This window comes from Rissa tridactyla, chromosome 8 (assembly GCF_028500815.1).
Source record: "Rissa tridactyla isolate bRisTri1 chromosome 8, bRisTri1.patW.cur.20221130, whole genome shotgun sequence".
NCBI lineage: Eukaryota > Metazoa > Chordata > Aves > Charadriiformes > Laridae > Rissa > Rissa tridactyla.
In genome coordinates this window covers 5,213,165-5,239,060 of record NC_071473.1, presented here as the reverse complement: position 1 = coordinate 5,239,060, position 25,896 = coordinate 5,213,165, and the positions used below count along the sequence as shown (strand labels likewise).

The 25,896-nt window shown below is 54.6% G+C and overlaps 1 protein-coding gene across 2 annotated transcripts in view; it reads right to left on the bottom strand.

Annotated features, from left to right (window-relative positions):
- Positions 1-806: 806 nt before the first annotated feature.
- The window catches only part of MPRIP (myosin phosphatase Rho interacting protein), an 85,551-nt gene continuing 60,461 nt past the window's right edge, over positions 807-25,896 (bottom strand). The window contains exons 14-24 of one of the 2 annotated variants that reach the window (XM_054210718.1): positions 23,540-24,125; positions 22,516-22,632; positions 15,563-19,432; positions 12,303-12,450; positions 11,588-11,705; positions 10,691-10,850; positions 10,430-10,549; positions 9,798-9,884; positions 8,976-9,138; positions 8,442-8,527; positions 807-4,464 (exon numbers count right to left, since the gene is read on the bottom strand). In XM_054210718.1, the coding sequence (XP_054066693.1) occupies positions 4,393-4,464; positions 8,442-8,527; positions 8,976-9,138; positions 9,798-9,884; positions 10,430-10,549; positions 10,691-10,850; positions 11,588-11,705; positions 12,303-12,450; positions 15,563-19,432; positions 22,516-22,632; positions 23,540-24,125 (5,527 nt within the window). In that variant the 3' untranslated portion in view covers positions 807-4,392. Of the gene's footprint in view, positions 4,465-7,167; positions 7,234-8,441; positions 8,528-8,975; positions 9,139-9,797; positions 9,885-10,429; positions 10,550-10,690; positions 10,851-11,587; positions 11,706-12,302; positions 12,451-15,562; positions 19,433-22,515; positions 22,633-23,539; positions 24,126-25,896 lie in introns of both variants that reach the window. The other variant, XM_054210717.1, reaches the window with a different exon arrangement.

The following is a 25,896-nucleotide window of genomic DNA, read 5'->3' as shown; positions in this document are numbered from 1 at the left end:
CAGCTATACTTGTAGTTACCGCCAGGTGTGTTTTTTTTATTTTTTCCCAGCAAACCTGCCTGTTTTGCTTTTCTCAGCTATTTGAAGGTCCAGAGACGCTGGACAGTGTATATTAAATAAAAGTTCCCTGACTGCAAACCTCTGACCAGCTGATCCCCAGGGTCTGACCCCCGTTAGCAAACGGCAATTCGAATCCTGTAAAAGATGAAAAACATCTGTAAAAGGTGTTTCAGGGAGCCCGCAAAAAGAGGGGAGGTGATGCGAGGGCTGATATTTTCTGGACAACAAGGTAAAAACAAGCTAGAGGAAAACAGAGAAGAAAAATCCAGCTTCGTTCCTGCCGACGCCGGATCGCCCGGCAGTGCCTCACCGGAGAGAAGCAAAACACCGTCTGTGTTGCCTCAGGTGAAGAACTGACACAGGGGACTCAGAAGTTCTATACGTCCCCTTGCGTAGTGTATGCGCACGTCTACAGGAAAGGAGCAAGAGCTGCACGAGTGTTCCTGGGTGATTCCCCCCCCCGCCCCCCCCGCCGCTAAACACCAGTATGGTTTTCTATGTGTATAAATAACAATCCCGCCCCCCCATCGCCTCCCTCCACAGGGCAAGTCAAGGCCTGAGCACAAGCGGAAAGTGCGTCTCCGGCCGCTCCCCGTCTGCGGCACCCGCGGGCTCTGCACAGCTCCCCGTGCCGCCCCATTTCCATCACACCTTCTTCCGCCTTCCTGCGCCATCTGCCACCGAAGCGCTGCCACCTTCGCCAACACACTGCAGTGCTTTTCTGCCCATCCTCACCCCTTTTCTTAAAAAAAAAAAAACAAAACAAAACAAACCAAAAAAACCACAAACGTATTTACACGTGCTGAGTCAAAAGCTGGGGACGATCCCCACCTCATCACTCCACGTGTGCCCTCCACTCACCCAGCCGTTCTCTACATTAAGAAATACGGTTCGAAGCCGGAGCACTGGCAAAGAAATCAAGTGCTCTTATTCGCCAGGCTCAATACCTCGTCCTAGGCAGGACTCTCAGCTGCAAGAGAGGATTTCTTGGTGTATGCAAGTGTAGAGCAGGAAACTTCCCTCCGTGGGGAGCCTCGCGATGCTCAGTGGCATGATCCTGTACCAGAAAGGGTCCACCTTGTGTCCTCCACACCACCGATGCAAATAGCAAGGTACGTAACTTCTAGTCCTCACACTTAAAATAAGTGCTCCGGAGCAACTGCAGAAAAAAGCAGGATTTCCTAGGGGACATCGGAAAGGTCAGGGTCCACATGGTGAGAAGGAGCCCAGCACGTGTTCTGCTCAGTTGGCTAAAAAGGACAAAGTCCCACCATATGTCTTGAGAGAAGAGGAGGAGGAGGAGGAGGAGGAGGAGGAGGGTGTCCTCCTGGAGCCAATGAGGTCTTGTAAGGGAAGAGCAATGACAGTGACAAGGCCTACATGCCATCCTAACGCTGTGTCTCAAGGCCTCTGCCAGGAGATCACAGAGGCCAGCGCTCACCATGGACCTGGAGCAGCCAGGGATGAAGTGTAAAGGTTATCCCTGCTGAGAGCTGGAGAGATGACTTTGGACGGGACCAAGCCAGGCACCGGGAGCGGGTGACCGTCTCCTGACAATCAATCAGGTGTCTACAATATACAAAACACAGTGGATGGAGTCATCTCCCCACCCAAGTAATAGCCCAAAAGACTGCCCTTAACTGCTCATCGATGCCGCTAAGTACCATGTTCCAGCTGCTGTGAGCACGGGGACCCCAACACACAGCCATCACCCAACTGTGAGGTTACACCAGAGCCCCAGACCTCTCACTTCAGTCACGTGCAAGATGCCGACAGGGAGAGAGAGAGAGAGAAACCCTGCACACGACTAGTGACAAAGGACCCTCTTCCTCCAGAAGTGGACTTCTAAGCACAACACATGAGCACTTGACCTGGAAAAGGCTGAATTTGGGAAGTGCTACAACCAGGGAGAGCTGCATCTGGATCCCCTCAGCTGGAAGGGAAGCAGGACCCAATGCCACGGATATAAAAAGCCAGTGCTAAGCATTACCAACATCCATGGGTTTATCAACAACAGCCTATCCTTTAGCTGGCCATCAGCTAGCTCAGCGTGGTGACAGAAGTTATTTCCACAGCCCCAGGACGGCGCTGAGGTGACCATTTCCACTTTGGGCCTCCCCAGTTTGGACTCCCGTCATGCAGGTGAGACGCTGATGGCGAGCAGCTTTGGGTGAACAGGCCACATTCCTTCACGGTGGGGTGGGAGGAGGACTAGGGCGGCTGCTGACTGATGGGTGAAAGCAAACACAACGCAAGGAGCGGCACCTAGATTCCTGGGAGCGGCTGATGGTTGATCAGAGAGGTGGTCCAGGTGGTCCATGGCTGGGAAGGCTCCCGCGTCCTCCAATGCTCTACAGAAAGTGCTACGGTGAGCTCGGATTGGGGCGAGTGGCTGCACATCAAAATATCTTAGAGGGCACGTGCCTCCTGATGAGGGAAAAGCCTTTGCATCCGAGCGGCTGAACATCTTTCCTACCCTCCTCCTGTCTCCAGGGCTTCCGTGTACATCCAGACACACATTACAGAGCGTTGCAGTGGGAGAGCATCTCCATACGTCCTCTGCCTGCTGCGCGGTGCTGGCATCTTGGCTGGGGACAAGTGTGGCTCCTCCGGGCAGGACCGGACGCTGCCATGTGCTGCCACGAGTGCCCCAGGGGGTGTCAAGCCAAGAGCTCGGCCATGGCAAGGCCACACAAGTTGGACGAGAGCCTGATTCACGCCGCGGTTAGACGACGCCATCTCCCGATGAGGGTCCGGTGGCTGAAACAGAGACTTGCTGCTCCGAGGGGGACGATGAGGGCAAGCTCTCCGGCCCCCACCGTGGCCCAGCCTGGCAGGACCGGGAATAGCCGTCACCAGCGAGAGTTTGCTCTGAGGGCTGCGCTTGTACCGCCCACATAACAGACCCAAAAACCAGCCGTGAAAGCACACAGAGCTGCCTACTTCAGCCATGGGTTGGGAAGCCAGCACGCTGAAGCGATCCAGGGCCATTGGTGAGGCAGGACCCAGAGTCTTTACCGGTGGCATCTTGAAATGCTGTCGTCAGCCCGGGATGAAGCCACCGTGCCGGGGCAGCCCTGCTGCTGCAAAGGCTTCTTCTGGGAAGGCATCCTCCGCTGGGCTGGCCGTCTGCTGCAGCTCCCTCGCCTCGCTTTTTGTTTGTATCCGTCTATCAGCCTCACGGTGCTAAATTGTAGGCTTTAAATACACAAGCTATTAGGACTGAGAAGGTCTGAAGCACATACTGGTTTTGAGATCTTTATTTCACGAAAAGATTAAAGAATTAAAATAGGAGCTGCCCTGCTGACAAGAAGAGTTGAATTCAAGAAGCTGATAAAAAAGGAGCATTATATGCATTGAGCACTGTGCATTTTCAGTCAATAATGGCTCTACTTTCTACTCTACTTTCCTTTGACTAGGAAAAGGGAGTTTCACATGCGCACAGACCCTGGGATACACGGGACTCAATGAGAGGAAGGGAGTAACAGCAAAAAAAAAAAAAAAAGAGAGTGCTGGGCTTGATCTAACAGAGGCAAGAAAGTGATCTTACAGCTCGGCCCCCGAAACACCGACTCCGGCCACCAGCGAGACGGGAGGCAAAGACACGCCGATGGGGCGGACTCGACGGTGCAGGTGAGTATCTGCAGCTCCCTATCCATAACCACCCGGGCGGCCACCAAAGCTCGACGGGCTTCGGTATCGCCTACATTCAGGATACGGCACAGTCACGGGGCAGGAGAATCATTTCTTGCGTCCTTCTCCAGCGAGATGTCAGTGTTGTACCTCCGGGCTGCGTACGCCGGCACGGACTTGCGCTCCCCCGACAGCTTCCCCCCCCCCCCTTGTAGGTGCAATTAATGCAATCGAGATCAACGGTTAGATTAGGCTCCTGGCGTGCTCTGAGCACTGGGTCTCTTGACAGCAGTAAGAGCTAGGTATGGCCGATACCACCCAGGCCCTGCTTGCATACCAAAACGGTTGGTACGACAGAGCTAGCTTATTAACAGGCTACTGAGCCTTAATACTGACACTTAGTGTAATGGTTTACAGTAAAGGAAGGATTCTCCTACAAAGCGCCGAAGAGAGGGGAAAAAAACCCCACCCCGATCCCTTCCTCTCCCTCTCAGAGTCTCTGGAGCATCTCACAAGCAGGGAAAAGGTGCTGGGGAGGGGAGGGGGCGGCGGGGGGCACCCCCACCGCGTCGCCAGGTCCCGTCGGGGGCGTCAAGACGAACGACAGCAAGGACAGTCGTAAGGAACGAGAGACAAACGGTGCTGGTGCTGTGCTGCCTCAAGCTGGGAGGTGCGCGTGGTCAAGCGGAGCGGGGAGAACTAGTCTTTCTTCAAGTCCCTGGATTCAAAAAGCTTCAGGCGTTCTTGCACAGTCAGGCCTTCCTTCAGACTCTGGGAGAGACAAAAGACAGACAGCGTGGGACGCGGGCGGGCATCGGGCACAGGGAAGGGGTGCGATGCTCAGGCAAAGGAGACGTGGGCAGCGGGAGAATGGCCTCCTTGGCGGAGAGATTAGTGGGACATGCTAAGAGAAAACACACGGTTATGGAGGGCAGTTACTGGCGAATGGCGCCTAGAGAGAGGGTGAGATTGCAAACGAACCAGGCGACGTACCAGAAGCAAATGAGAGGCACACCGTGCTGCAAGCGGGATTAGCTCGACTCGGAAAATGACCCCCGGAGCCTGCGGTGCAGCCATGGCTTGGGGCAATTTCAGCGGAGCCCCGGCACTGCGGGAGCCCCCGGCAGGCCGGCTCGGATCGGCTGCGCTGCTGAGCAAGGACCTGCACGCCGGTCCTCCCCGCGCCACTGCAGCACCGACTGACCCTGCGTCTGCCTGGGATGGTCCCGGCGCCGGTCAATGCACAGGCTTTGCTCGAGCAGCCCCGGAGACTGCGGTTTTGGTGCCAGCAGTGACAATCCCACCCTTTCTCTAACCCCAGCCTGGGGGCTCTGCCAAGCCAAAGCTGGCTCTATCGCGCAGGGTTAGACAGAGGACTGGCTAAATGCTCGCTTCAGGTCTAGCAGGATCTGATGGCTGATCCCATTCGGATGCAGCATCCAGATTTCAAGGCACGACACTCAGCTAGCCAACAGAAAAGCCCGTCCCGCTAGCCCTTGGCATTTGGATTTGCGAGTTCTCCTCTTGCCTACGTGTGGGGGACCCAGGAAAGCAGCAACGCGAGGGGCAGAAACCCAGAAGCAAATTACTTGCCCCCTGTAAGACAGCTTTAACCTGAAACCAGCCTGAGGAGCTGCCCAAGCCTAAAGCCAGCCTTCCCTCCTTCCTGCAGCCCCAAAACTGTGGCGTAAGGCCTTCGGGGGAGCAGAGCACCAGTGCGTTTCCCTGCTTGGTGCTGCGGAGGGGGCACGGGCTTCTCCCCAGCCGATGGCCACGGCTCTGCCGCTCCGTGCCGTAAAAGCTCCCGTTGCTGGGCCGCAGCTGCCGCGGGACAGGCAGCACCCCGCAGGCAACCCTGCCGATGCCTTGCGAGTTGCAAGGAATTCACTCTGCAACTGGAACATTATTTACAGGCCTGTAAATAAAGCCCCTTCTACTAACGGGCAGCCATCTCTCCTTCTCCTCTTACTTCCCCGATCGTGGTTCTCCTCTTACTTCCCCGATCGTGGTGCCAGGGGACCGTACAATGGCAGCAGCAGGTTAGATTTTGGGGCTGGGTTTTGTTTGACGTGTGTTTATCAAGGCAGGGCTCCATGATAAACTTGCCCCGAGGCCATGCAGGTTCCCATGGTTACTGTATTTCTTTAAATGTTCCTCCTCCCCCTGGCCCACAAATACAGAACAGCTTTGGGACGCGGCACGGAAATGAAAGCACTAAAATGGATTGGTCTGAATTTACCAATGCCGCGTGCTTGCTTTTCAACGGGCAGCGGGGTCTCTGGGGATGCGAGTCTCTGAGCACCCGCTTCCTAAAGGAAGTTTACTTTGGGCCTCTTTAATAGGCAGCAGCCCGTGCATTCCAGTTTGTACTTCTGATTTCTCATCAGATGGAAGGAGACAACAGAAACCATTAGACTATTCTGCCTGATGGTACAAAGTCCAGGAAATTCACCCCTTAGGCAGTCACACAACCCATTTGAGTTGCTGTCGACGGGAGCCTGATGAAGGGAGACTAACGTAGGATGAAATCTGTGATAAAGGGATCCTCCATCCGACCTCCTGGGGCTCTCCAGCCACCCCTCTGCCACCATGCTGGGGACCTCCCCTCTTCTCTAACCTCCCTCTGCAGGTGCTCTAACCTCAGTCTTTACCACCGGCCAGTAAATTAACTATTGCTCCGGTTACTCGAGATATTTGGGTCATTAGGATCAGTCTGTTTCTCGTCAGCTCCCTCTTTTTGCTGGATGAGCTCGGAAGCCTCAGGCCAGTGTGTGGGATGCGGGCGCAGTGCCAAGGGATGGAGCAGCGGGGTAGACACCGGGGAGCTGGAAGAAGCCTGGGGAGCAGCAGGAGGAGGTTACTGGGCAAGGAGGACTCTTATGCTCAGGCACAGATCAACCTAAAGAAGCAGCAATTACAGGTAAAGGAAATATAGGGCAGCCGAGGACATCCCCTCTGCAGCTGAGACAGGGGGGGCCACCATCTTACACGCTGCTGGCCTTTGTGGGAAATTTATAGGCATCACTGACCCACTCCTCCGCTGGGCTAACAGCAGAACGGCTATTTCTCCTACAAGACCTGGATGTTGCTAAAGTTTAGTCTGAGGCATGCAGAGTCATTCAAGCATGCACACTCAGCGTCCCGCGCTCCCAACACAGCAAACAGGAAAACGTGCCCCACCGTGTCCAAATCCTCTCCGCGATGGTTAGCTGTGTTGGCGAGGGTGGGAGGAGCAGGAAGGCGAGAAAGCCGTATTCCCCAGGGAAGAGCCAGAGAGACTGCATTTACTACGGATCTTGGGTACTCTGACTTCTCCCCTTCCCCCTCCCCCAGTGAAATAATTAGCCGTGAATGAACCAGTCAGTCATTAAGAGAAGAAAGGCTCTCGTTTGCCGTGGAGGTGTGAGCAGTGCATGCAAAAGTGGGCCGCTCCAGCGGGCAGCTGCGTCGCTTGGTGGGTGCCGGTTTGTTTACCTACGTGGCAGGGAACCTGGACTCGGGTTCATTTCAGTTATCCCATGAGACCTGCTCAATAACGGACTGTTGAAGGAAAAAGCAAAATAAAGAAAAAAAAAAAAAAACAACAAACAAAACAAAACAAAAGAAGAAGCTCATAAATCCTGAATGCATCGGCGCTCGCGCAGCCCCAGCCCCCCAGCCCCGGCAGCGATGCGAGCCGGCAGCGCGCCCGGGCAGAGCCCATGCTTGCTCTCCTCCTTCCCCCACCGAGCAACGCGCAGGCGGGACCACGGGAGAAGTGGTCCCAGTTGAAATGGTGAGGGGAAACCCAACATCAGCGCTGGCCCAGCAGGTCTGGGCTGCCCCTGAAACGCGCAGAGGTGCTCTCTGTATTTACTCGGCGCAGCGCAGACACCCCAAGCCGATGACCTGCCGCTCGCAGGGCTCGGGTGGTGACCGTTTCCCCAGCATGGGCACCGAGCTAGAAGCCTTTGGGCTACCCGGCTTCTCGCTCTGCCCAAGGTCCCAACCACTTCAAACATCAGCATGAGACACCAGGTAGCCAGTGGTGAGAGGCAAAGCAGGTTTTGCCCATGCTGACCTTCCTTCCAACTGACCTATGTTTAACGATGGCTTCTCAGCGGCTTTATTTGCCCTTTTTATCCCTGTGGTCCCAAAGGAACGGCCAGCGTGGAACGTGATGTGACTCTGGCAGTCAGCGAGCCAAGCAGGAGAGCTTGGCACAGCATCACTGGGCTTTGGGACCAACAGCAAATACAGACCAGCCGGAGAAACACAGGGCCATCTGCACCGTGTTAACACACAAGCAAAGCGTGTGTTAAATATGCCCAGGACCAAGGCGGCGTTGATCCATATAAAGACCAAAAACCTTGCAGTGATGAACACCGTAAAACCTAGAATGACGTGCACGTTTCCACCTACTGACACCACCTAAATTTCAACTGAAAACAGGGAGCAAATACTGGGAGAATGGTCTCCTTTCTCCTCCTGCGAAAGACCAAAGAACGGGGTGAACTTTGTCCTTTTTTCAGCTGGGAGCAGCTTCGCACCTCGACCTCAGCAGTCAGGAGTGTGTCTGCCCTGCCTGGCTGCACAGCCAGCCGTTTCGCAGTCAAAAGCTCACTTTTCTCCCCAGTGCCATCCAGGCTGGCGCTAGTGACTGGGAAATTCACGGTTTTCTTCCCCTACCAATTTCTTCCCACCTGGGACCCCCACCGGAGAGTAACGCTGGGCATTTTAATCGCACGGGGAAGGAGATCTGAGCTCACCTTTGACCTGATATTCCTTAGTTGCCGGCTAACACTGGATCTGTCTTTCTTCAAGAAATCAGGGTTGCTTTTTGATTTCATAATATCTGGGGAGAAGCAAAAGAAGCAGCGTTACCGTGGTGCTCGTGGGCTTCCTGCAAGGAGCAGGGCTGGGTCCCTTCTGCCATCCCAGCCCGGGAAAGTGCGCCGAGGAGCCCGGCTGAAGCTGCCGGAAGGGCAGAGGGGACTCTCGGGGGTCTCCGCTCCGCTGCGCTGCGTGGTTTTTCCCAATGCAAAATGCCCGGAGGCTTTCAAAGCCCACCCGCTTCCCATCCGTGGGGCCGGAAGGAGGAACTGCCCCGGGAGGGCAATTCAGGGCTGCCTGGCCCCTGCCATCCCCGGTGAGGTTGTCTGTAAGGAGCAGAGGTGGGAAGCGGCATCAAACGGCAAAAAAGCACCACTCAGACCCGTTACCGCACAAGGGCTTGTACGCCAGGAGGCACGCGTTAGCTCGAGGCGCCCACGATTGCTTAAAGCTGCTGGAGGAGGACTGACCGTATCCCGATACAGTGGTGTTCACAGGGGATTTCTCTCCCTGAGCTTCTGTGGCTGCTTTCAGCTGCTCTTTCAACCTGCTGATATCGCAGTCTGCCTTGGCCTTCACGATGCTCAGCTCCGTGTAGATGTCTTTGTACTTGTCGCTGGCGTATTTCTTATCCTGGCAAAGGAACAAGAACAACCCAACGGAGTCAGACATACAGCTGGAGCCGAGGGGGCCGTGAAGGCACTGAAGGCTTGGCAAACGCCGACGGAAGAAGAGCCGGCGGCGGGGAGAAATGCTCGGTCGGGACAACGCACGCATTTCAGCAGTATGGGACTCGAGAGAGACAGGCAGAAAGCAGTGAGCCCAGCGGCGAGCACACAGCGCTGCCTGTGCATGCAGCCCCTTCCTGACAGGATTACTTGTTTGTGGGTTTTAATTTTAGCAAAGACACGGAATTGAAGCAGAATTCCCAGAAATGGCCTTGGCAAAGAGGCTGTCCGGAGCAAACCAGATCCGATGCTGGGAGGCTGGGCAGATCTCTGACACTGATTACTTTTGCCATTTCAAATCTGAAACTGATGTGACAGGAAATAAGGGAAAAACACCGAAGGGGATATTTTCCCACAAGCAGGGAGAAGGCGTGAGCCCTGAGCTGACACAGTCGTGGAGTGCTTTGCTGATGACACCAAAATGGGTATTCAATCCCATTCAGGGGAAAAATTAAATGTTGTTTCAAACGTGGGGACAAGTGAGCTGGAATCTAAGCGTGCACACACAGACAGGAGCAGACCACAGCCCGTAAGAGGATTTGCAGAAATGTCCCCGGGCATTACCCTCAGCGCCGTCTGCAGCTCGTCTTTGAGGGAGCTGATCTCCTGCTTCAGGTACTGGATTTCTGATTCTTTGACCCGCAGCAGGACCTGTGGGAACAAAAGCAGCGCGTGTTCGCACCCAAGTAGACACAGTGCCACCCCGAGATGCTCACCCACTGCGCCCGCTGACCACTGAGCCAAGGCTGGAGGCTCAGCCCCACGCCGGCTCCACGCCAGCACCGCAAAGCTGCTGGTTCATACAAGAAAATTACTCCTGGGTCTCGTGGGACTTCGACCCCTTGGTTTCATAAAATCACAGAATGGTTCGGGTTGGAAGGGACCTTAAAGATCATCCAGTTTCAGCCCCCCTGCCCTGGGCAGGGACACCTCCCACTAGATTTTCTGTTAGTTCCCACTGCTTTGTGCAGACTGGATCCCAGGGGACAAGCAGGGGATGGAGAAGGAAGAGTGGGTGTTTGGCTCAACATGGTGAGAAGGGAAGATCAGGACTCCAAAAGCTCCTGGCCCCACTGCACCCCACGAGGCACATGCAGACCTGCTGTGTGGAGGGATGGATGGCTGTGGCATGCTCCCGGGGGGCCGCAGGCACGTTGTGCCCACCAGTGCCGCCCCTTTGGCACGGCAGAGCTCACCTCCAGCTCGTAGGCGTCCTTGCCCTGCGTGAGAGGCGATCCAGCAGCCTCTCCCCCGCCTTCCCCGGTCAGCAGGGTCCGCAATCGCGTGATCTCCGCAGCCAGGCGGTTATTCAGCTCCTGGGAAGAGGAGGACAGCCGTTGTGGAAAGGGCAGATCGCAGCTGTGGCTCGGCACAGAGCCCACTGCCGCTGCCCGCTGGGCGGATCGCCCGTCACCCCCAGCCCACGCCCCCTGCCTGGGCACGGCGGGGACCCTCACCTGGTTGTGGGCGTTGAGCTCCTGGTTCTCCCGCTGGCACTGGCGGAGGGCCTGCCTCTCAGCCTCCAGCGCCTGCGCCAGGTGGGCGTTTTCCAAACACTTCTGCGAATACTGCTCCGAAAGGACCTCCAGCTCCCGCTGCACCGACTGCAGCTCCTCCCTGGGGAAACACACGCCGGGTAGTGCCCTCCCCGCACACACCCCCCCGTGCCCACTCTTCCTCCAACACCCTGGGACAACCCAACAGGGATCTAAGCACTGCGGAGGAGGACTTGGGAAAGTCCTTTGGGTAAAATCTCAAGCCTAGAGCAAGCCAGGCCTTCCCTCTCCTGGCGTGGCGATGCTTGGGCACAGGGACAGCAGATCTTTCTCTAGGAAGTTAAATGGCAGGACTTCCTCAGGTTTCCAAAATTGAGCCGAGATCTATCAAGTTTGCTCTGGGGCCTCGGGACCCGGTGTATTTGCACACCTACGCATCTTGGGTAGATGCATCAAGGTTAAGAAAGCTGCTTGGCCGTTCTGCTCGGCTCCCACCTGAGGATTGCCTTGCCATGAAATGTTAAGTGTTTTTTCCTCCCCTGGTTAGATCTGGTTGAGCAACCCTCCCGCAGCAGCTGCGTGAAAAGCAGCACCGCGTGTGCACATCTGCTACTTCTGGTGACCATAAAGCAGCTGAATTTGGGTAGCGTGGGGACATTGACCTGGAGCCCAAAAGATTACAAAGCAACCAGGAGCCTCCCATGGGAGCAGCTGGGTCGGGACCAAGGGAAGAGGGTCCCTGCGATGACAGGTCTGCCCCTAACTCGTTGCCAAAATCAATGGGGAGAAAGGGGCCTCCCCACACACGTGATCTCCCTGCGAGACAAAGCGACAGACGGAGGATGATGATGGTCTTACAGGTATTGCCTTCGGAGGGCCTCGATGTCGGCATTGACGCTGCTGATCTGGGAGCGCTGGGACTTCTCCAGCTCTCGCTCCAGCTCCTCTCTGTGCGCGTTCTTCATGGCTTCAATGGCTGCGCGGGACATCACAGCGTTAGCACCCAGCACCGCTCCACCCAAGGACAGGTTTGTTTGTTTGTTTGTTTGTTTGTTTGTTTGTTAAAGGAACAAAACCCGAGCCATCCCAGCGAACCTCCCACTGCTTTGCGGCCCCTCCAGTCTGTGCCCCAGCAAAGGGGCTTTTGCAAATCCCACTTTTATTAGTCCAAATGATTATCCAATTCACATGTTGTTTCCAGGATTGTGGGACTCCTAATGCAGAGACCCTGGGCTCCAGCACTTTAAAACTCCCTGGGACGTTGAATTAATTCAGTGTGGAATCGGCAATAAATTAACCACAGGAATGACTACTGCCTTTCTGAGATGGAACAGAAAACTGATCAGACAATCTTACAGCCAAGGAGAGGGGTACCAAGCCTGGAGAAGGACCAGGAGATGGGCCCCCGGTCGAAACGTATGTCCCACCAGCCTCTCTCCATCTCCCTGTGATCCCCACCCAGCCCTCATCCCACCCCACGCTCTACTCCTCCACACGGGAGCAAACGCCATCCCTATGTCCCCATCAACATGGAGCTGCCCCATCACGGGGAACCTCTGGTGTGTCCCCATACCTGAAATGGTGGCAGCTGTTTCTTCTGCTAGCAGGCGGTCTTTCTCCTCCCGCAGCTTCTCCAGCTCCCGCTGGTGCTGCCGCTGCAGGTCCTCGATCTTCTTCTGGTGTGTCTCCTCCATGGCTGCAAAGCCCCTTTCACATGTTGCCTGCAAAAGGGACGAGGGGAAGGGGTTGGCCGGTGTCACAGCAGTGGTGAGCCCGCCAGAAACTGCACACCAGCAGGCTGGTTGGCACCCAGGTTCCATCATGGGGATCTTCTCCCTCCCCAACCATGGAGGAGCTGGCCGAGGATGGACCTTGCGAGGCCAGAGCTTGTCCTGTCAGCTTGAACCCTGACAGCTCTGGTGAAAGGGAAGGACAAGGTAGGTCTGGGTTCAGACCCGACTGGGGAATCGGAATTTAACATACGTTTACATGTTAAAAACAACAAAAAAAAGCCTGCTGTGCTCCGTCTGCTCTCTTTTGCAATGCCTGATTTTATGCGGCCACCTCCAGGGTGGCAACCAAATGACTTGTGACAGCAACAGGACCTTAATTCCCAACCGAGTATCGCTTCAAATGCTGCGCAGGCAATTATTTGCTAATTGAATTACTAGGACTGAACTTAGGCCAGGCCACGGGAGCAGCGCTCTGGGGATTCAGAAGTCACCAGCCGTGAGATCCTGAATTCCAGCCCGGTCCTGCCCCAGGCACAGACCCCGCTCCTGCCTCTGCAGCGAGACAAATGCAAAAACCCGTTGACAGTTCAGCCCGGCTGCCCCCGCCAAGCAATCGGCATCCTGGACAGACAGAGGGCTGCGGGACAGAAGCAGGACAGCAAAGCCACAGGCTGGCTCGAGCCACGAGCTGGGCAGGGGCACGCAGCGGGGATGCAGGGCATGAGCCCCGTCAGACATCTGGGGACAATCTGGATGCCGAGCACCGCACCAGGCTTTTCTCCTTCTAATGTTACAGGCTGGCTTTACTTCCTGATTTCAATGGATTTCTTCTTGATTCACACTCCTGTTTTCCATGGGAAGCGAGAACTGTCACCTATTGGGACTCCATGGGAAATTTAAGGGGGACAAATCTACTCTCCCAGTGACAAGAGCGCTCATGACAGTCTAACACGCACTGACCTACGCTAACATACACGCTTCAGCATCACTTCGCTGTCTAATGCTCTGTAGCCCGTGCCACTGTCATTCCTGATTTTCAGCGCTGGTGCTTTTATTCCTCCCCTTTAAGTTTGAATAAGTTTGAATCCTGAGGCGTTCTTCATTTTCTCGGCTCTTTTTTTTTTTTTTTTTTTTTTTTTGTGTGTGTGTGTGTGGAATGTGTAACTCAGTGCCAGAACCTGCCTGGACTTGGCTGACTACGGAGAGGCACGAAGCAGCCTTGCAGGATTCTTCATTGCACCCCTACTGCTGGAGGAGAAGGCTGAATGCTCCTCCATAGGTCTGGCTGTAGATCCCGTATTGAACGTACTGGAAACGCATTGCTATAAATCCAGGACACCCGGACACGTACAAGCCAGTACCTCACTGATGGCACATTCTCCATCAGCTTCAGAAGAGAAGAACTGAGCACATTTTAACCTGTTAATCAGACAGGTTTGCGATCGCCTGGTTAGCTTTCTAACCAAGGGTGGTTTCTATTTTGCTGTCTGTCCCTCTGCTTCCTACCGAGGTGCAGAGAGAAGCTGGTTCGCTCTGCTCTCCTCCTGGAGAGCCCAGAAGATGCTCTGGGCTCTGCCCAGAAGATGCCACTTGCCTTCCCGCCAGGCAAACCGCAAATTTGGCAGACCAAAGCTGAAAACAGAGGCGGGAGGTCAGGTTCATTGCTTGCTGTTATTTTGCAGCCTCTGTTTTGGTGCTGGCCTTTTTGCTTCTTCCAAAAGAAGAACATCCCTCGGTACGAGCGACCCTGTTTGGTGCCTGGCTTGCAGGACAAGGTGTTACCCTTGTGTCCCACTGACCTGAGCAGGAGGCTCAAGAAGGGTTTTTCCTTCCTAAGGATTAAGATGGAGAAGACAGCATTCAGTGAACACCACCGCTTCCCTCCCATCTCCGCTGGACACCTGATTCACCCCTGATGGGACGCAGCAGAACGACTGTCCAAGGCCAGGTTGGACGGGGCTTTGAGTAACCTGATCTAGAGGGAGGTGTCCCTGCCCATGGCCAGGGGTTGGAATTAGATGATCTTTAAGGTCTCTTCCAACCCAAACCATTCTAGGATTCCATACTGCTCTCCCCAGGCTAAACCCGGGTTTTGGCTAGAGTTGAGCCTTGCTTTACCCCCAGCCCAAATGTGTGCTGAAGATCTCGTGGCTGGAAGCAAGCTCACCCATGTTTTTGCCGACTGTGAAGAATGACTGCTCCATGAAAGCCTCGCTGGCACAGCCTCTGCGTGCAGCCCACATCACTGCCCTTCCGGCTGCCCGTTCAACCTGGAAGCCTCCCTGGGTGCTGCCAAAAGTCCTCTACTGCCCTAAACCCACTGCCTAACTGGAAATGCTCTCCAATCAAAAGCAAAACACCAAATCCAAGAGGGTTTTCTTGATGCTGTACTATCTCAGGTTAGTTTTACAGCCAGTCCTGACTGGTGGAACAATCTGACCGCGGGCGCTTCACTGCCACTGGGTTTTTCTGCACCTAGCCGGGGTTTCCCGTAACTGTGCACTGTTTGTTCTGTATAGAATCGCTGGTGTCCAACACCAGGGTGGTTCTCCTTGCAGCCTGGGGCAGAGGAGCTTTGCTTTGCTACAGAACTTGGCATCTGTTTGCAGCTGCTTTCCCCGGGAACAGACATTTTGAGAGCACTGGGTTTCCATTTCATCTCACGTTTTTGAGGGCAGCAGAGACAGACTGGAGATTTGATCAGACTGGAAGAGACAGAGTTGAGGAATGCTTTTAAAGGGAAGTCACAAACAAAACTTACGCCTCAGGTATGAAGAGAAACACTACGGTCTTCGTATTGAAGGATAACGTGAAGTTATCAAGCTACTTTGAAACCCTCCCTCCCTCTACAGGCAGAAGCTGCCACCATTAATCGACCCTCCCACCGAGCCCAAGGCCTCAGCAATGCATTTAGAATACCCCAGCATGGAGAAAAGGGAAATGCCATGCTTTACAGAGGCCTTTCTAACACTCTGGGGCTTGCTTCTGCATGCTGGCTCTTTTGGGGGACACCCTTGGTTCGGCAAGCCAACCCCAGGACCGAACGCACCCTCCTGTACACTCAGCGGTGGAAAGCGTAAAGCGTTAAACATATCAACACCTTTAAGTTTTCAAAGTCTTTCTGGTATTTTTCCCTCAAGGTGGAAGCGTTCCCCTCCAGATGCTTGTTCTCCAGCTCATCCCTCATGACGTTCATCTGGGCCTCCAGCTCCTGGATACGCTCCCTCAGGCCGTGCATGGAGTCCGGGTCGCTGCCGGGGTCCTGCCCGGTGCCACCCGTCTCATCGGCCGCCCAGGCGTCCCCACCACCCGGGCCTGCCGCGGGGGACGCCTCCGGGTGCTGCCTCTGGTATTCGTCCAGGGTCTCCTGCAGGCGCTGCAGGTTCTGGCTGTAGTGCTCCTGCAACGCCTGCAGCTCCTCGCCGTGGATGACCTGCAGCTCCTTGATCTTGGCCTGGAACTTGTCCTCCAGTATTTGCATCTGCTCCAGGTGATACCGCTCCATGTTCTGCTTGTCACGGACGATGGCATCCAGCTGGTTGAGACCCTCTGTCCTCTCGGCCTTCAGAGCATCCTCGGTCCTGTTTAGTTGCTCTATCACATTTCGAATCTCCTCCTCATACCGTCCCTGCAATTCACTCAAGCTCTTGCTGTGTTTATGCTCCTCCTCCTCCAAAAGCCTTCGCTGACTGTCAAGCTGGGACACCTTTGCTTTGAGATCAGCGTTCTCCCGTTCAAGCATGGCGATCACCTCGCCGTACTCGCCCTGCTGCTTTCTAAGCAAGTCTTCGTACTCGTCCCGAAGGAGAGAGACCGTCTTCACGCGCTCTTGGCAGAGCGCGTCCATGCTCTGCAAGGACTCCTTGTAGGACTTCAGCTCTCTCTCATACTCCAGTCGGACTTTGCAAGCGGCGTAACAAACCTGAGCCTGAACAATTGCGTCTTGGACTAACAAAGAGGAATACCGTTCAAGGTCTCCCATGCACGAATGATATGAAAGACTCTGAGATATCTTCAGGAGCTTCTGACAGTCTCTCATTGCCTCCTCAGGAGGCAGAGAGAGTAAGGCAACAGATATTTCTCTCAGAACATTTGATTTGTCCTTTAGTTGTTGGGCAAGATCTTCCTGAATGGAAACAAGAGCTTCACTACTACGGTCCGGCAGGCTGCCAATCTCCTCCGCCTTGGCTAATTCCTGACACGGCACCATTTGCAGGTGGCTCCCGTCCCAGGAGACTTGGGTTCTTTCTGAAGCATCTTTTTGAATTTCAAGTGCTTCAGAAATCTGGTGCATAACTCTGTCAAAATCAGGAGTCCTGTACGCTTTGATGATCTCCTCCAACATGCATTTATGCTGCTGGAGAGCTGTTTTGGTATTATGGAGGTCTTCTTCGATTTTTTTTAATCTCTGATGAAAAGATTCTCTCATTTTCTGTGCGACAAACCCAAGTTCTGCCTTGATCAATGTAGCATCTGCTACAGCACTGAGAAAACATGAAGAAAAGCCCAAACCTGTTGTTTCTGTTTTGCCCTCGGCTTCTCCTTCTCTGGTGCTCAAGTGCACTCTCAGCTCCTCCACCTGGCTCCAGAACTCCCCTTCCAGCAGCAGCTTCTTAGATAGGACGCTGGCCAAGTCGACTGCTGTATGAGAAACATTTGCCGGCTCCAACAAAACCACCTCAGCCGTTCCCTGGATCTCTCTCAGAAGCTGCGATATCTCAGAGCTTGCATTTTTCAAAGACTCTGCTATTTGGTTGATGAGAGAGGCCTCAAATGCCACTCTCTCAGAAAGCCATCTCAACTGGCCGGCGTCAAACATTTCCGCTCGCTGCTCCTTGGAGACGTGCTCCTCTTCTCCTAAAAAACCTCCTTCTGGAGCAGGGCTTTCTGCGATAAGGCTTTCACTCTGCTGATACTCCGAGGGGACTGGCGCCCCTCTCAAGGCTTGGATTGCATTCGATAAGGTTGTTTCCATGCTGGAGAGAGTAACAAGGAACAAATCACCCTCTTTTTCCTTGTCTGACTTGGGCAAAGATCTTAGCTGCTCCCGGCACTTCTCTAAGCAAGTCAGCGCTTGATCATTTTTCATTTGGAAACCTCCCAGCTCACTAACGTGATTTTCTATGAGCTTGAACTTTTCCTGCCTCTCACTCTCCAGCTGCGAGATCAAAGCACTGACTTGGGATAAGCTGGTCTGAAGTTGTTCCCGCAGCTGAGACTCCGTGCTGGCCCACTGATGGTGGAGGGCAATGAGCGTCTCCTGATTATGGCCATGCTGGCTTTCAAGCTTCATCGTTACGTCTTTGAGTTTTTCCTCTGTAATGTAAAGTTTGGTTTCCAGGGAATGGATGATTGAGAGATAGGTCTCAGAGTCGCTCGTCCCTGATGATGGGTAACCAAGAGCTGGCTCTGATGACATGCTTTCTTCAGACAGCGATCTGTCTTGGCTCGTGTCTGAAGAGGTGCTGCTCGTCCAGTTTTTCTCTGATCCGTCTGGATGAATGTATTTTTGGCACTGGATGCTCGAGAAACGGATTCTTTGCCTCTTGGCCCCCATGATCCCTACATCAGGCTTTGCTAAGGCTTTCTGAACTAACTCTTGGTCCTGGAGCTCCACAGCTTTGGACGGGGAGCCGAATTCCTCTGCCTGCCTCTGGCTGGTCTCAAGAACCTCCTCCTCCTCCTCCTCCTTCAGTGCATAAGTCAGAGCTGGGAGGACATCCTGAGTTTGCAGAGGCTGCCCCAGTTGGGACGGATGACTTTCATCAGCCTCGAGATTAGGGCCAAGGTCTTCCACCTCCTCAGCACATGGACCTGTGCCTACACTAGCTAATTTCTTTAAAGCCTCCTCCTTGGCCTTTAGCTTTACTTTAGTCTCCTCTAAACTGCTATCTAAAGCAACCATTTTAACCAAAGCCTCACTGAGATCTTGATCTTTCTTCTCCACAATTCTCAAGTGCATTTCCTTAACGTGCCTCAGCTCTTCTTCTTTTTCTTTCAGCACCTTCTGCACACCCTGGAACTGATCCGACACCTCCTCAAACGATTGTTCCAGATTGTGGTAGTTGGTCTCTTCCATTTTCAGCTTTGCTTGCAGTTTTGCAACTTCGTTATCCGACTCGGCAACCTGATTCATGAGCTCGTGGAACCGACATTTGATCTGATCTCTTTCTCTTTCGAGCTCCTTGATGTGCTCTGCGAGTTTCTGGATGCTGGCCTCCTTCATCACCAGCTGCTCCTCCAGCTGGTGGACAAGCTCGCTGCCTTCGAACTTTGCACTCAGCTTCTCCTTCTGCAGAATCTCCATTTGCTGCTCGTTATTTTGCAGCTGGTTCTCGTACTCATTTGCCTTATCCTCCACCTCCTTCAGACTCCGTATTAAAACCTGCTTTTCCCTCTCGCAGCTCTCCAGCAAAGCCTCATAATTCTTCTGCAGCTTCTCCTCCATGAGGACCCGCGCTTGCTCGCTAGCATTCAGCTGCCTGCTCAGGTCCGCGATCCTGTCTTGGAGCCGCTGCACCTCCTTCTGATGATCCCTCTGCAAAGCCTGCTGCATCTCCAGGTCCCGCAGCTCCTGGGTCTTCTCCAGCAGCAGAGCCTCTGCGTTCTTCAGCTTCTGCTCGCTGGCCTTCAGCTGGGAGCTGAGCGCGGCCTCGCCGTGCTGCCACTCCTCCAGCTGCTCTTTGGCTTTCTCTTTTTCGCTCCTCAGGTCGCTCTTGAGCTTGGCCAGGGTCTGCTCCTTGATGGAGAGCTCGGCCGCCGCGTTACTGAGCCTCGCCTGCAGGCTCTGAATCTCGGCTTCGTGGTGCCGGATCACGTCCTTGGCCTCGGCGTAGCTGCGCTTCAGCGACTGAATCTGCTGATTGATCAGCTCTTGACGCTGGCATTGGGCTTCCAGCTCGCTTTGGAGGTCTTGGTTGACTTTGTGGAGCCTCTGCCAGGCACCTGATGGCGAGGCGGCCACCTCGGTCTTAAAAAAATTGATTAAATACTAGATTAGTAACACTCTTGGCTCTCCCTTCTGAGTGTCACACCTCTGGCCAGGCAGGCCATGGAAAAGCTCCTCGCAGCGATTTGGCTGCTACCCACATGCTCCAATTGGGATGATTTGTTCTTGGCACAATTTTTTTGTTTGTATTAACCAACTTTTTTTTTGTTTGTTTGTTTGAATGAGCGGCAACTGCTTTCCAGTAACAGAAAACACGGACCACAACATCAAAACAGCTGTACAGTAACAGGCTAAAAGGAAAAAAAAAAAAAACAAAAAAACAAAAAAACCACCAACCAAAATCAAATAGAACCAAAAAAACAATGAAAAAGAAACACCAGCAGTAAAACGGAGACGGACAGACAAGAGAAAAACGGGCAGGGTGCGAAGGAGGAGGGGATGGGAACAGGTGGAGAAGAAAGGAACCGCTTTTTTTAGCGTGTCTGTTCTTTTTTTTGTTTTGTGAAACAAAAAGTGCACAGTTCAGGTAACACAGTCCTACCGACCAAAAGCAACAACGGAAAGTGAGGTGACAGCAAATGACATCACATCCCACCCAAACGCAGGGAGACAGGACAGCCGGCGTGGCGATGTCATTTCTGCGGCTGCCAGACAGGACTTAGTGGCTGCTCATTGCGTTAAAGAGATGTTGTTATGCTAAAGTTTAAGACTAGGGAGGATCTAATTTCTCTACCTGCAAAAACAAAAAACAAAACAAAAAAAAAACCAAAACCAAAAAAAAAACCAACAAAGGACAAAATAAAAAGCCCGACAAGTGAAGGGAGGGAAAAGGCGTGATGAGAACGTAAAATAAAGGAAACCAACCTTTGTGAGATTCAAACCAAAGCAATGTAGCATGCAAAGAGAAAACTCACAGAGAGAGTCATGCAAAAGGCGACAGATATTATGTATCTTTAAAAAAAATACACAGACAGGAAGAGGCGAGAGAAGCACAGCGTTAAGCCTAGGAATTTGGCCTGCCTTGCTGTACTCTGGTTGCTGATAAGGAAAGCCCACAGATGTGACACTCAGTTATGTTAAGTTAAATTTCATGCTTTACACCAAAAATAAACATGCAAGAATATCCGCCCGGGACAGGTTAGTACGTGACCCCTCCCCTCCCGCCGTGACCGGAGCCAGGGGACATCTCCAGTCGGATTGAGAGGAGCAGGAGCCCCCAACGTTTCTCCCAGTAGGGTTCAAAGTTGGGGTGCCCCCGTCCCGAGGAAGCTCAGAGCAAGAGAAGGGGTTACACGAGGCCGGAGAGGCTTCGGTGCGCGGCACATGCACGGGGGTGGGTATCTCAGCGGCTGCCTTGCGAAACGTGCAGCGTCTTTTATGTCGGGGCAGCGCTTGGGGGTCTGTATGGGGCTGGTCACGCTGCCAAGGAGGGGGGGATTGGTGCCCCCCAGGCAGCTCAGGAGGGATGGGGCTGGCAGCAGTCAGGCTCCTCCATCATCTCTCTCTATAGACAACATAGGAACCTCTCCAAAATTAGGCATGATAGAAGTGGGGGGCACATGAAATTCAGAGGGTCCATCCAAATACATGTGCCCAGTCCGGGGCTGCAGACCCCCCCCAGTGATTCCATTCCTTCCACCTCAGCAGGGTTTGGTGGGGTTACTCTCTTCTGTACCAGGACTTTAATCCCTCTGCTCCCGGGGAACCATCAGGGAAATCCCCAGAACAATTAGACCGGAGCAAGGAAAAGTCTCCAACCCTTCCGAAAACCCTCTCCAACTTCCAGGTCAAAGTTTGCGTTGTTTCTCACTACAGCGATGATTTCCTCAGCCCTTCTGCAGACTTCTCCTCTTGCCCCCGCTCCTCCTATCGAGGCGCTGTGGCCAACTTCAACACGGCCAATCTGACAGTGGATACAGCATCCAGCTTTTAGCCACGTTCCCTGATTTTTCCAGGCTCCAGGCAAAGGGATGCCTTTGCCCCAGGGAAGTGGGAGTTAGTTACTCTTCCAACACTGCCAAGTGAAAACAGAACTCCTCCGAGCAAGCACTGTCAGCTCGGGGACTCCAGAAATAAATGCATGAGTAACTCCTCCGAGGAGATCAATGAATAACTCCTCCGAGGAGATCACTGTCAAGGAAGGCCAGGTGCCCCCCCTGCCTGGGCTGGCCCCACTGCCTGTGCAACCTCTGCCATGAGAAATAAGGACGCGAGGTTCAGCGTCGACACCGGGTTTGCTGCCACGTGAGCGCAGCGTGCAGCCGCGCACGGCCACTTCGATTCACAGCCAGTTTGGCCGAGCAGATTTGAGCAGGTTCAAACCGCTGCCCCTGCACAAAACAGGACTGCAGACCCACGAGAGCAGCCAGCAGCTGCTCATGGCTCCTCTGGGCACGGAAGCTCCCAGAGGAAGGGCTGGAAAAAGCCCGCTTTGTTTGGAGGAGGGGAGGAAAGGCTTCCTAAGAGACTCTCCCGTCTCTTTTGTCAGAACCTTCAAAACACAATCCTAGGCTTTGCTGAGGAAAGGCATCTCATAACGCACAAAACCACCGAAGTGATCCAAGACAATAGGTTGTCCCGGTGCAAATCCCTCCCTGGCTGCGGGGAATGGGCCTGAGAGACGCCCCTGCGTGTACTGTGTTTGCCCATGTAACCACCACACAAACTCCTCATCCAGGCACAACTGCTGGGCTACAAGATGCCTAGAAAGTTCTATGTGCACCCCACTGCCCGAGGGGAACGTCTGGGGCACAGAAATGGTGAAACAGCAGTTGCATAGGCAAACACAGTATGGGATGGATCAGAGGTGGACTTTGCTGAGGTCCCATCTGTCTATCAAGGCTGTGTTTTGTTTTGCCTCCAAAGTAGGCAATGCTATCTTCTGTCTACTGCATCCCAGATGAGAGGTTTCGTTGAGCAGATGATCCTGGTAAGGCTACAGAATTAGCAACATTTGCAAGAAGGCCAAATCTCTTGGAGCCCACTCTGTGGTGCACATCTCCGTGTCCACCAGGATGCCCCCATGAACACCCTGGACTGAAGCCCACCAGGGTCCCCCTCGGGCGCAGAGAAGATGGATTCCTTTCTCCTCCCCGCTCTCCTACCTGCAACACGTAGCCCTCCCGGGCACTCTGCTCCCGGCCCAGTGCCACTTTCAGCTGGTCCTGCAGGTGCCGGTTCTGCTCCAGGAGCTCCAGGGCCTCCTTCTGCTTCTGCTCCAGCTGGAGGGACACGAACAGAGACAGCGTCCAGTGAGTGGGCAGGGGGTCGGCCATAAGGGGCTCAGAGGAGATGCGGAGCAGAGTGAATGGGCTTTTGATGGCACGGCTGCTTTGCTCTGCTCTGGATTTCATTTTGCTGGGCAAAATCCCTCCCCCTGAAAGAACTAAGTTCCGCATTAGTTTAATTCGTAAAGCTCACTGCAGCAAAGGACGAGCGGCACCAGCTCGTGCCAGGCACGACCCAGGCAAATCCCAGCCCGGTTCAGAGCGGCGATACTCCTGGTTACTCCACGCCTGCACCCCTTTCATTCCTGCTAATACACCTTAATCCCAACTAAGAACACCCTTTGTTATCCCAGGCGTGGGCCTCTTCCAAGTGAGCCGAGTCTCCTCCTTTCTTTTCCGAAAATTGCAACACTGATGTAGGCTCCACAAAAAGGGAACCTTTGCGGCGCGTGCTGTCACTCAAGCCAGTGAATAGTTTTTGTAGACATAACTGCAGACACAAATCTCTACCGCTGCAGAGGCACACCAGGCTAGGAGCTTGAATTGAGAGTCTGGTTGAGAGAGATCAGTTGCACCCACCTCCTCAGAGGCAGGCCGGCTAACAACCACCAGAAGTGGAGGCTGCCATGGGCTGGGAGAGGGTAACGAAGTACCACCCTTGCAAGAACAGCCCTTTCTGCAGCCGTGGGAATGCGAAAGCTGCCGGCAGAGCTGTACGGGAACAGACACGGATCTGCGCCCTGTCACCTCCCCAGGGGACCCTACAGCATCCCCACTCATTGCTATTACAAAACAGGAATAAATGCAGCTTTTTAAAGCCTTGCTCAGGCTTCCTACAGTACCTGCAGTGGCCTAAGGGCCATTTCGGCAGGCAGCCTGCACCCCACGCACCCCACTTTACCTCCTTCTCCAGCAGCGTGGTCAAGTGCTGCTTCGTCAGCCCCTCGTCCCGGTCCTCGGGGTGAGCAAGGTGCAGGGGTGCGATGGGGATCTGCTTCTCCTCCCGCAACGGGGTGGTCTCCACCTGGTGCCAGCGCTGCTCGATCTCCACGTGCACGTTCTGCGGTTTGATGTCCGCCGGGACGGGCAGGATCCGGTCCACCTCCATCCTTAATGCTTCTTCCGACCCTGCCCCGTCCACAGCATCAATCATCTCAAAGCGCTTGCGACGCTCCTCCCGTCGCCGGGCCCGCTCCCGCTCCAGCTCTCCCGGGTCGGCATCGGTGGCACCGGCGTCCCTGGGGAAGGCGGCAGAGCCACTCTTGGAGGAGTCTGCAGCGTTTGCACGCTCCTGCGCCAGGGCCTGCTGGATGGGGCGAAATTCAGCCCAGTCAAAGGTCTTGGACCGTCCTTCTCGCCGGCGCTCCCGGGCACGGCTCCGCTTCTGCTCGGGGTCCAGCTCAGCTTGCTCCGCATCCGGCTTCTCGCTCGGCTTTGGACCAGTTTCGAAGGAAGAGCTTGTTTTGCTTTTCTCTTCCGGCAGGGAGCTGTGAGGACAGAGAGAGGGTGAAGCAAAGCGTCAGTGGGTGCTCGAGATGGCCAGGCGCTCCCACGCATGCCTCAAAGAGCCGGGTGGAAAGGGGCTGCTGGAAGCCCAAGCCAATGCCATGTGGGTGCCCCCCCCTGCCCCTCCGTCTCCTGTCACCTCTCGGGCGCAGGAGCTGCCGCTGCCCTTCCCCGGGGTCGCGCTGGTGTGCAAAGCCTTGGTGCAAGTGGCCCCGGCTGCTCCTGGGCACCCCCCGGGCCCCGGAGAGCGGCCGATCCTGACCTTGCTCCTCCTTGGCAGCCGCCGTGGGGCCGGCAACCACGACCCAGCAGCAGCCCACGGCTGAGGCAGCGACCCCCAACTGTCCTGCCGGGTGGAGAAGAGCCTTTGAAAGCTCCTGCGGCGCCCGCAGGCCGGCTCTCCGCCCGCCTCCCCGGCTGCAGGGCTCCATGCACACACGCCGGTCCACGCGGCCATAGTCACGTGCTCGCGGGGAGGATGCCACCAGTCCCACCAAAGTCAGTCTGGCTTCAGAGCTGCCGGGCGGAGAAGCACAGAGCAGCTCCCAGAGGTCTTGGGTAAGAGGGGGAAGGTTTTCCTCGTGCTTGGCGAAGTCGGGGTATTAACGGGTCGAAAACTTCTCCGTGCCACTATCTGCACTGAAGGTGCAGACCTCCCCCGGGGAGAGCAGCCTTGCGGGCGGCACGGGCAGCCGCCCCGGCGCGGGGGCTGCACGCCGTAGGGGCAGTTGTTGGGGCAGCGAGGAGAGCAAGAGTTATTCAACAGACCACGGCAGTCACTGAAAATGTCAGTTTCTCAAGCAAGGAATGATTTTTAGGGCTGAGTTAGAGGGTGGTGGGTTGAGAGGGGAGACATACTCGTCAAGCAGGGTAAGTTAATAGGGGAAGGCAATACCGTTTCCAACCTACTAATCCATAAGGAAGTATTAGCTTATTAAATGTAGACATGCCAGCCTTGAAACATGCAGATCAAAACTAAAAAAGAAAATAGCAGTATGCTAAGTCGGCAGAGGAAGCCGTGCCCAGGGACTGGCAGGCATTTGCTGAACCCTCTTTGCTACCAGAAGCCCCCGAGATGCCTCCCGAGGCGCAGCCCGGCTGCTCAGCCTGGCTCCTGCCTCCCCCCCTTCCAGTACAACCACAGCATCCCCCCGGGCTCCGGGCTCCAGCGCAGCCTCCGCAAGCTTTCTAGAAAGGCGCAGTGGGAAGAGCTGGAAAGCAGCTCCCCGAGCTCCTCGCTGCAGGCAAATCACGGCTAACGGGGGCCCACGGACAACATGCACCCAGAGTGCCGGGAGCGGGAGGGAGCAGCAGCAGCACGGCTTCTCCTCCCGCCTTGGTAACACACCCCAGCTCCCACAGCCAACAACCTCATGGATGTGCGTGTGCCCAAAACACAGAATGGAGCAGAAGAAATGACTCCGCATGGGTCCAGGGCTAGTATCTTCCGATGCACTTTCATCCACGATCAAACCACAGGCTCGGTAGAGCTGGGTTTCAAGAAACTCTGGCAGTTACAGGCTAAAACCAGCTCGGAGATAATTCCTTCTTCAGCTCTGTCACTTGCAGCTAATAAAATAAACCCAAAAGGCACCACGATGAAACCTCCTCGCTCCTCAACCGCTAAGAAGATACTGCGTGACTCCAAAGCCAGGCGCTCAATCTGGAGTCAGTTAGCGATTACAGCTGCATTTTAAATAAGTAAAGCGCAGATGAGATGGAGTCTTAAAATGGAGAAGAGTGCGAGGTGAA